This window comes from Sapajus apella, unplaced genomic scaffold (assembly GCF_009761245.1).
Source record: "Sapajus apella isolate SASKATOON/1434 unplaced genomic scaffold, GSC_monkey_1.0 scaffold8, whole genome shotgun sequence".
NCBI classification, from domain to species: Eukaryota; Metazoa; Chordata; class Mammalia; order Primates; family Cebidae; genus Sapajus; species Sapajus apella.
The window spans coordinates 9,774,707-9,784,396 of record NW_022436948.1 but is presented as its reverse complement, the minus strand read 5'-3'; the positions used below and the strand labels follow the sequence as shown (position 1 = coordinate 9,784,396).

The 9,690-nt window shown below is 48.8% G+C and overlaps 1 protein-coding gene and 1 pseudogene across 2 annotated transcripts in view; both read left to right on the top strand.

Moving 5' to 3' along the window:
• The first annotated feature begins 371 nt into the window (after positions 1 to 371).
• LOC116551045 lies at positions 372 to 968 on the top strand (annotated as a pseudogene). Its single transcript, XR_004268678.1, has one exon. The product of XR_004268678.1 is annotated as a 40S ribosomal protein S9-like (transcript).
• Positions 969 to 2,221: 1,253 nt separating this feature from the next.
• Positions 2,222 to 9,690, top strand: part of CBR3 (carbonyl reductase 3) — an 11,867-nt gene continuing 4,398 nt past the window's right edge. The window contains exons 1-2 of the mRNA XM_032276934.1: positions 2,222 to 2,849; positions 4,972 to 5,079. Coding sequence (XP_032132825.1) covers positions 2,561 to 2,849; positions 4,972 to 5,079 — 397 coding nt within the window. The 5' untranslated portion in view covers positions 2,222 to 2,560. The remainder of the gene's footprint in view (positions 2,850 to 4,971; positions 5,080 to 9,690) is intronic.

Below are 9,690 nucleotides of genomic sequence, written 5' to 3'. Positions count from 1 at the left end.
AGGAGGAATTTATACCACTTACTGTTTGCATTAGATGTCTCAAATCAATGCAAGTCAATGATCTCAGCCTTTACAGTAAAAAATGAGAAAAAGAGCAAATAAAATCCAGTAAGCAGAAGAAAGGAAAGAAAGATCAGAACAGAAATTAATATATTCAGGAAAAGAGAGAGAATTGGTGTAACCAAAAGTTTGAGGAAAATTAAAACAATTCAAACCTCTAGCCAGACAGATCAGAAAAAAATATGGAAGACACAAACCAGTCTCAGAAATGACAGGTAGCATCATTACTAATATAAAAAAAACAAGGGCATATTATGAACAACTTCATGTTGATAGGACGAACGCCTCAGATGAAATATATTAAAATGTTGAGCTCTTTCTCGGTGACTGGGGCCTGCACTTAGGCACAGATGGGGCAAGTGGAGCCAACATGTCAGTGGCCAGGAGCTGGGTTTGTCGCAAAACTTATGTGACCCCACAGAGACCCTTCGAGAAATCTCGTCTCTACCAAGAGCTGAAGCTGATTGGCGAATATGGGCTCCAGAGCAAACGTGAGGTCTGGAGGGTCAAATTTACCATGGTCAAGATCCACAAGGCCGCCTGGGAGCTGCTGACCTTGACAAGAAGGACTCACAGCGTCTGCTCAAAGGCAACACCCTGCTGCAGCGGCTGGTTCACGCTGGGGTGCTGGATGAGGCCAAGATGAGGCTGGATTACGTTTTGGGCCAGAAGATGGATGATTTCTTAGATGCCCACAGACCAAGGTCTTTAAGCTGGGCTTGGCGAAGTCCATCCACCATGCTCGCGTGCTGATCTGCCAGCGCCATAGCAGGGTCTGCAAGCAGGTGGTGAACATCCAGTCCTTCATTGTCCACCTGGATTCCCAGAAGCACATCGACTTCTCCTTCAGCTCTCCCTATGGGGGTGGCCACCTGGGGCCAGGGTGGTGCTGGAGCCAGAGACGATGAGGAGGAGGATTAAGCCTACTTGTCCCCTCCTGGGCTGGTGGATTGTCTAGTTTTCTGGCCAAATGATAAAACAGGATCAATGCTTTATTTAAAAAAAAAAAATTTTTTTTTTTTTTTAAAACAGAAATTAAGGTTATTCATGAAGAACTAGGCCAGACACAGTGACACAAGCCAGCACTTTGAGAGGCTGAGGAGAGAGAATCAATTTAGCCCAGGAATTCAACCAGCCTGATTCAACCAGCCTGAGCAACACAGTGAGAACCCCATCTCTACACACACACACAAAAAAACTTAGCCAGGCATGACAGTGGCACACCTGTAGTCTCAGCTACCTGGGAGGCTAAAGGGGAGAATCACCTGAGCTCAGGAGATTGAGACTACAATGAGCCACAACTGCAGCACTGCACTCCAGCCTGGGTGACAGAAAAGGCCCTCTTTCAAGAAAAAAAAAAAAAAAAAGAACAAGAAGTATAACGCCTAAATAGCTCTGTATCCCTAAAACAGGGTTCCAAATGATCCTTAGAAGAAAAAGGAAAGAAATATTGGAGGAGGCGCAGTAGGAGATCACAGCGGGGGCCCACCTCCGGGACCTCAGGTAAGGCCTTGAGAGAGAAGGTGGAGTCAGAGAAACAGAGACACAGGCAGGTTAGCCAGCTCTGCATGGAAAAGGCTGAGGAGTCATGATGATATCATAGCTCTCCCCAAATCCCAAAGTCACTGATCAAACAACTCAATTTACACTGAAGATGATGGATGGGGCTCTAATTTTGTGCCCACAGCTTGACACACATTTGGGAATTTTGTTTCAGTTTAACTTTCTTTGCCAGTACACAGATCTCACTGTGAGAATATATGATCAATCCAGATCTCTATAGATCTATGTCCTCCTTGGACAAACCTAAATGCAGACACTTTCAGCACCCATAGGAGTTAGACCAGGATTAAATAAAAACATTCCCTCCCACTTGGGGGCACATCCACTGGGAATCCCAGAGCGATGTCACCTGCCCACAACTGCTAATGTGCTCACAGGGCATCTAATTCCCTCTCCTGAGTTCCTTTTAAGCAAGCAAGGGGATCTCTGTCCAGAGAAGCAGTTACTAAGTCTAAGCGAAGTCACTGCATCTTAGGAAAAAGCAAACATTCGCATCTTGCAGAGCAAGATGGGCGCGCACCCAAGAAAATTACTCAGCACTTGTTTTTCTCACTTTGGGATTTTCCCAAAATAATTTCTTCAGTCCAGCTGCCATGAATCTGGAGCCCCCGACTGACCCATCACGGTCGGATTTGGCTTCGGGGAAAACACACCTCGCAGATCACCCGGTGGCTCATTGCCCAGATCCAGAGGGTGCAGCGTGGGCACGGGGCGGGCCCGGGAGTCGAAACATTACGAAATCTTCAGCACAGACTGCCCCTCCTCGGAGGGGAGGGATCCAGACCGAGGGCCTTGTTCTTTAAGACTCGCAGCGCTACATCGCAGAACTTAGTCTGCGCGGCGGCTTTGACAGTGGCCAGGCTCCACGGGGGGCGCCCCAGGTGGTCCGAAGGCCGGTCCGCCCTCCACGCAGGTGTCCCGCGCGCCTGGCTCAGCCATGTCGTCCTGCAGCCGGGTGGCGGTGGTGACCGGGGCCAACAAGGGCATCGGCTTGGCCATCGCGCGCGAACTGTGCCGGCAGTTCTCGGGGGACGTGGTGCTCACGGCGCGGGACGTGGCGCGGGGCCAGGCGGCCGTGCAGCAGCTGCAGGCGGAGGGCCTGAGCCCGCGCTTCCATCAACTGGACATCGACGACCTGCAGAGCATCCGCGCCCTGCGCGACTTCCTGCGCAAGGAGTACGGAGGGCTCAATGTGCTGGTCAACAACGCGGGCATCGTCTTCTGGGGTAGGTGCAGGACTTGGGTGTGGGGGGCCCTGGAGCGCTCCGAGGGTGCGGGGCGGCCAGCCGCAGGCTCCCCACGGATCCACTTGAGTGACCGAGGAGGGCGCGCCGGCCCCTCGGGATGCGGTCAGCCCTCGCCTCCCGCGAGGCGGTTTTCGCTTTGCATAATCCGCTGAACCCCAGGCGGGGCCGGGCGACGGACACAGCGCGCCCCGCCTGCCAGCTTGTGCAAGCCTGTGCGCGGCCCCGGGCCTTTCCCGAACTGTCAGCCGCTGCTCTGTGCAGGAAAACTGGCCTCCTGGGAGCGGGCAACGCCCTGCTAGAGTTCATCAGCTTTCCTCCCAACGCGAGAAACATTTTCTCTTTAAAGAAAGGGTCTCCGCTCGCTTTGGGCTTTCGCTTTCCTTCAAAGGGCCCATTCATAGATGCCCGGAGGCATTTGCTGGAGAAAAGAAATGAATCGCTGAGACAAGATTAGCGCGGACTTGCACTTGGTGGACTTCACAGTTTGTTTAATGCAGAGCTTTGATAGACTCCGGCAAAAAGGAAGCGAGCCTTCATTCCCTCCTCCGGGGAGTTTGTTTGTTACAAAATATGTGCGTGTGGTCTTAAGAGCATCTTCCTTAAGGAGAGGGGCGGGGATCCGGAGATTACTTATTCTAAATACTTCTCAAGAAAGTTACCGGCCGGGCGTGGTGGCTCACGCCTGTAATCCTGGCACTTTGGGAAGCCGAGGCAGGAGAACCGCTTGAACTTGGGAGGCGGAGGTTGCAGTGAGCCGAGATTGCGCCACTGCACTCCAGCCTGGGCGACAGAGCTAGACTGTCTCAAAAAAAAAAGTTGCTACAGAGAGATAAACAAGCTAGCTTCCCTTCCAACCTAGTGGGGAAGAAACGCCTAAAAGGGAGTAAAATGAAGGATGGGGGAGCAGAAGTCTCTGTCCATCCCTTTGGCCCTGGGCACTCTGCGTGGCTGTGCATGAGGACCTGAGACTTTCTTTTACTCGCGCCTGCAATTCAGCCTGCCGGCTTTCTGGGAGCTGGGGTGCAGGACTGGAGGTTAACACTACCTAAAGCAGCCCTCAGCCATGGGCTGAGAGATTGGTGGCTAAATACCTGGCTTCCTGGACAACAGGTGGAGGGACTTCCCCTTGCCTCTCAAGGTGTGGGGAATGGACCAACAGCAACTGCTAACCTGCGCACACATGGCAAGGCAGAACCTCCCGCCTTGGGAAACATGGTGAAACCCCCTCTCTACTAAAAATACAAAAATTAGCTGGACGTGGTGGCTCTCCCCTGTAATGCCAGCTATGCAGGAGGCTGAAGCACAAGAATCCCTTGAACCCAGAAGGCAGAAATTGCAGTAAGCAGGGATCACACCCCTGCACTCCAGCCTGGGCAACAGAGCAAGACTCTGTCTCAAAAAACAAAAAACAAACAAAAAAACCCCTGCATTTCAACAGAATCCCCAGCTCCCTCCTTTAAGAAGTAGTAGTCAGAGCCAAGTATTATCAAGGTGTGGCTGGAGACCAGTAGCTGTCACATCACCTGGGAACTTAGAAATGCAAACTCAGGCCAGGTGTGGTGGCTCATGCCTGTAATCCCAGTACTTTGGAAGGCGGAGGTGGGTGGATCACTTGAGGTCAGGAATTCCAGAGCAGCCTGGCCAACATGGCAAAATGCCGTCTCTGCAAAAATTACAAAAATTAGTCAGGCATGGTGCCACGTACCTGTAATCTCAGGTACGTTGGGAGGCTGAGGCAAGAGAATCACTGGAACCCAGGAGATGGAGGTTGCAGTGAGCCAAGATCGAGTCACTGCACTCCAGCCTGGGCAACAGAGTGAGACTCCATCTCAAAACAAAAGAAAAAGAAACAGAAAAGAAAAGAACTGCAAATTCTGGAGCCCTCACCCCAGCCCTTTGCAATGAGGCCCAGGAAACTGTGTTTTAACAGGCTCTGCAAGTGATTCGGATGCACACTAAAGTTTGAGAATCATCGACCTCGGTTTTAAAAATGGTTTTAAAGTTAACTTGTTTTTCATTTAGTCATTAGGAGTTGGATCCACTTTGTCATGTGAGTTTCAAATGGGAAATACAACTTTCTTTTTCTTTCTCTGTTTGAAAGATAGTGATCCAACGCCCTTTGATGTTAAAGCTGAGTTGACACTGAAGACAAACTTTTTTGCCACTAGAAACATATGCAACGAGTTACTGCCAATAATGAAACCTCATGGTAAGTCCAGTGTGTGGATAGTCCGGTTGTATCTCTCAGTAAGAAGCGGGCCACAGGCTCCCAGGAGCAGGCTGCCCTGCAGAAATCACTCAGGGGTGCTATTTCTCTGAAGGGGAAAAATAGAAAATTGCTTCATTTTCCCATAGTGTTTGGCTTCTCACTCCAATGTTTTAAGTTTTGGGGGGTTTTTCTCAGGGGGTGGGGGGACAGGGTGGAAAGAAATTTTGCTCTTGTCGCCCAGGCTGTAGTACAATGGTGCAATCTTGGCTCACTGCAACCTCCGCCTCCCGGGTCCAGTTGATTCTCCTGCCTCAGCCTCCTGAATAGCTGGGATTACAGGCACCTGCCACCACACCTGGTTAATTTTTTATATTTTTAGTAGAGACATGGTTTCACCATGTTGGCTAGGCTTGTCTGGAACTCCTGACCTTCAGGTGATCCACCCACCTCGGCATCCCAAAGTGCCGGGATTACAGGTGTGAGCCACAGTGCCCAGCCTTAGCTTTAACTTTTAAAGATACCTATGACGTGTCACAATGCAGAATGCTCCGAGTCCCCAAAGGCCTCTTGCCTCTGGTCAATTTCAGGAGTCCTCCAGCCCTCCAACGTGATGGGCCCACATCTAGCTCCTCTCTGGACCTTGGTATCTATTCTAGCATCACGACTTTCCCTGTATTCCTTTCTTCTTGTACCAAACTTTCTGAAGTTGATTCAGAAAATCCAAAATAAATTTTCTTTTTCTTTTGCTTTTTTTTCTTTTTTTTGAGATGGAGTCTCTTTCATCCAGGCTGGAGTGCAGTGGCGTAATCTCAGCTCACTGCAGTCTCCGCCTCCTGGGTTCAAGCAATTCTCCTGCTTCCGCCTCCTAAGTAGCTGGGATTACCGGTGTGCACCACCACGCCTGGCTCATTTTTGTATTTTTAGTAGAGATGGGGTTTCACCATGTTGGCCAGGCTGGTCTCGAATCCTGACCTCAAGTGACCCACCTGCCTCTGCCTCCCAAAGTGCTGGGATTACAGGTATGAGCCACTGCACCTGGCCTAGAAATTTTCTTTATTAGGAAATACCTTGCCTATGCCTGCAGGTATTCAGTAAATGTTACCATTATACTTTTCCCACAAATATTGGAGTGCCTGCTGTATTCCAGGCGTTATGCTGGGTTCTGGGCTTGCAATGGTGAGCAGTGTAGAGATGGATTATCTCATTTGTGGAGCTGAGAGTCTAGATGGGGAGATAGCCATTAGCAAAGAATCTGAAATATAAAATGACAGCTCTGCTGGGAGACAGGGAAGCTGGCTTCCTTGAGGATTTCCTTCCCCAAGAAGTTAACTGTGTCTAACTGTGGATTCTTAGAAATGTGGTTCTTATTAGAAATGTGGTGGGCTTTTTTTGTTTTGTTTTGTTTTGTTTTGTTTTGTTTTGAGACAGCCTCGCTCTGTCACCCAGGCTGGAGGGTAGTGGTGAGATCTTGGCTCACTGCAACCCATGTCTTCTGGGTTCAAGGGACTCTCCTGCCTTCACCTCCTGAGTAGCTGGGACATGCCACTATGCCCGGCTTTTTTTTTTACCAAATATGTCTGGGGCTCTCTCCAGATTTGAACAGAAAGCTTTTACCTTTTTTATGGCTGCTAGGGATGCAGCCATGGTAGGGATGTCTTTTACCCCATGTTGGGAAGTTTTCTCCTGATAATTTTTGGAATGGGAACTTGAGAGCTACAAGGTATTAAAGACACCTTTAAAACTCAATCCCCTTTCAGGGCACCTGCAGTTCTCCCTACAGTCTTTCTACGCTCCCATCCCACTAAGAAACTGATCGAGTATAAGAGTACAAATGCAACTCTTACCATTCACCTGTTTAGGTTAAGAAGTTTCTGCATCCAGTGATAAACCTTTTTGTTTGTTTGTTTGTTTTTTAAAGGAATGGAAGTTTTGCCATGTTTCCCAGGCTGGTCTTAAACTCTTGGGCTCAAGCAATCCTCCTGCTGCAGCCTCCCAAGTGGAGGCATTCCCACCCCTCCATTTTGAAGAGAGGGAAACTGAGGCCCAAAGAAGCAAACACAGGCAGGTAGTAATAGAACAGGAAGTTATATCAGGTTTCTTGGCTTCTCCACTCGATCAGATTAGGATAATTCATTCTGGTGAAGACTTACAGCACCAGATGATTGTGAGCCAGCTGGGCGCCATAGTGCACACCTGTAATGCCAGCACTTTGGGAGGCTGAGGCAGGAGAATCACTTGAGCCTAGGAGTTTGAGACCAGCCTGGGCAATATTTAAAAAACCCCATCTCTACAAAAGATTTTTAAAAATTTGATGTGGTGGCTCATATCTGTGATTGCAGTTACTTCAGAGGCTGAAGTGGGAGAATCACTTGAGCCTAGAAGGTCAAGGCTACAGTAAGCCGTGATCACGCCACTGTACTCCAGCCTGGGCGAAGGGTAAGACTGGGTCTCAACAAAAAAAAAAAAAAAAAGAAAGAAAGTAAGTAAATCAAGCCATTCTGAAAGCTAATGGAAACCTCTGGGGAGGGTGGGGCTCAGGGATTAGCCCAGAGCAGGTGAATCACTGTCTGTAATCAGCTCTAAGTAACATTACTTCCTGAAGTGGGAATCGCTGGTTTACAACACATTGAGAATATATGTGACTTGTCAGCCGGGCTTGATGGCTCACACCTGTAATCCCAGCACTTTGGGAGGCTGAGGTTGGGGAGGGGATGGCTTGAGGTCAGCAGTTCGAGACCACTTTGGCCGCAGCCTGGCAAACATGGTGAAACCCTGTCTCTACTAAAAATACAAAAATTAGCCAGGTGAAGTGGCCCACTCTTGTAATCCCAGCTACTTGGGAGGCTGAGACAGGAGGAACACTTGAACCTATGAGACGGAGGCTGCAATGAGTCAAGATCCCACCACTGCACTCCAGCTTGCCTGGGTGACACAGCAAGACTCTCTCTCTCAAAAATAACAATGTGACTTGTTAATAAACCTCATGTTTACCGGGTGGCAAAACACTGGACATCATTGCCCCTTGATTTGTAGGGAATCACTTTCTTCACTTATAAGACTGATTTAAAAGCCATTTTTATTTAGCATTTAAAAATCAATTTAAAGAAAGTTAACAGATGCTTCTCAGCTGACAATGGGGCTAAATCCTGATAAAGCCATAGTGAGTTGAAAATATCATAGGTTGGCGGGGTGCAGTGGCTCATGCCTGTACTGCCAACACTTTGGGAAGCCAAGGTGGGTGGATCTCTTCAGCCTAGGAGGTCGAGACCAGCCTGAGCAACATGGTGAAACCCCATTTCTACAAGAAAAATGCACAAATTAGTCAGGCATGGTGGCACATGCCTGTAGTCCCAGGTACTTGGGAAGCTGAGCGGGGAGGATCCCTTGAGCCCAGGAAGCAGAGGTTGCAGTAAACCAAGATTGGACCATGGTGCTCTGGCCTAGGTGACAAAGTGAGACCCTGTCTCAGAAAAAAATAGAAAAGAAGAAAATATCATAAGAATGCACTTAATACTGGGCAACATAGGGAGACCCCATCTCTACATAAAAAATAAAAAATTAGCTGGGCATATTGGCACCCTGCAGCTACTTGAGAGACTGAGGTGGGAGGACTGCTTGGGGCCAGGAGGTTGAGGCTGCAGTGAGCTGTGATTGCACCACCATACTCCAGTGACAGAGCAAGACCTTGTCTCAAAAAAAAAAAAAATGCATTTAACACATCTGACCAACCGATCACCATAGGTCAGCCTCGTGTAGCTTCAAGGTGCTTTGAATGCCTACATTAGCCCATGGTCCGGCAAAATCATATAATGCAAAGGCTATTTTATCATAAAGTGTTGAGTATCTTATATAATTTACTGAATCTTTACTGAAAGTGAAATGCAATTAGTGAAGCCAGTAAGTCCTAAGTGGAACCATCATAAGGCAGGGACCATCTGTATTTGACTTATTTATTCAAGATTCTGAGTAAACAGGCCAAGCAACTACTAAGCCACTAGAGGGAGAAACTTGCCTACTCTTGCTAGAGTAACGCAGCAGGTGTTTCGGGACTGATGGGGCCACCGGGACCTCAGCGGAGAGCTGTGTGGGTGCAGCGCTTCTCAGGGTTGATGAACCATCTGGCTGATGAGGCTGCCTGTCAGCCCCGGCCTCTCTCCCAGAGGTGTGCCCTCAGATCAAAGGGGACACCTCCTCCCCTTAAGAGAATTTATTTCCTCAAAGGCACAGCTTCTGTGATCTGTGTTTTTCTTTCTTCCTTTCCCTTTTACATTTAATTCCTTGTAGCCGCCAAGTTTTTGAGAACAAAGCTGCTTACAAAGCAGTGAAGAACACAACACCACTGATGTAGTATTCCTGGCCAAAATATTGATGTGACTCTAATCATAAGAAAATCAGAGCAGGCCGGGCGCGGTGGCTCAAGCCTGTAATCCCAGCACTTTGGGAGTCCGAGGCGGGTGGATCACGAGGTCAAGAGATCGAGACCATCCTGGTCAACATGGTGAAACCCCGTCTCTACTAAAAATACAAAAAAATTAGCTGGGCATGGTGGCACATGCCTGTAATCCCAGCTACTCAGGAGGCTGAGGCAGGAGAATTGCCTGAACCCAGGAG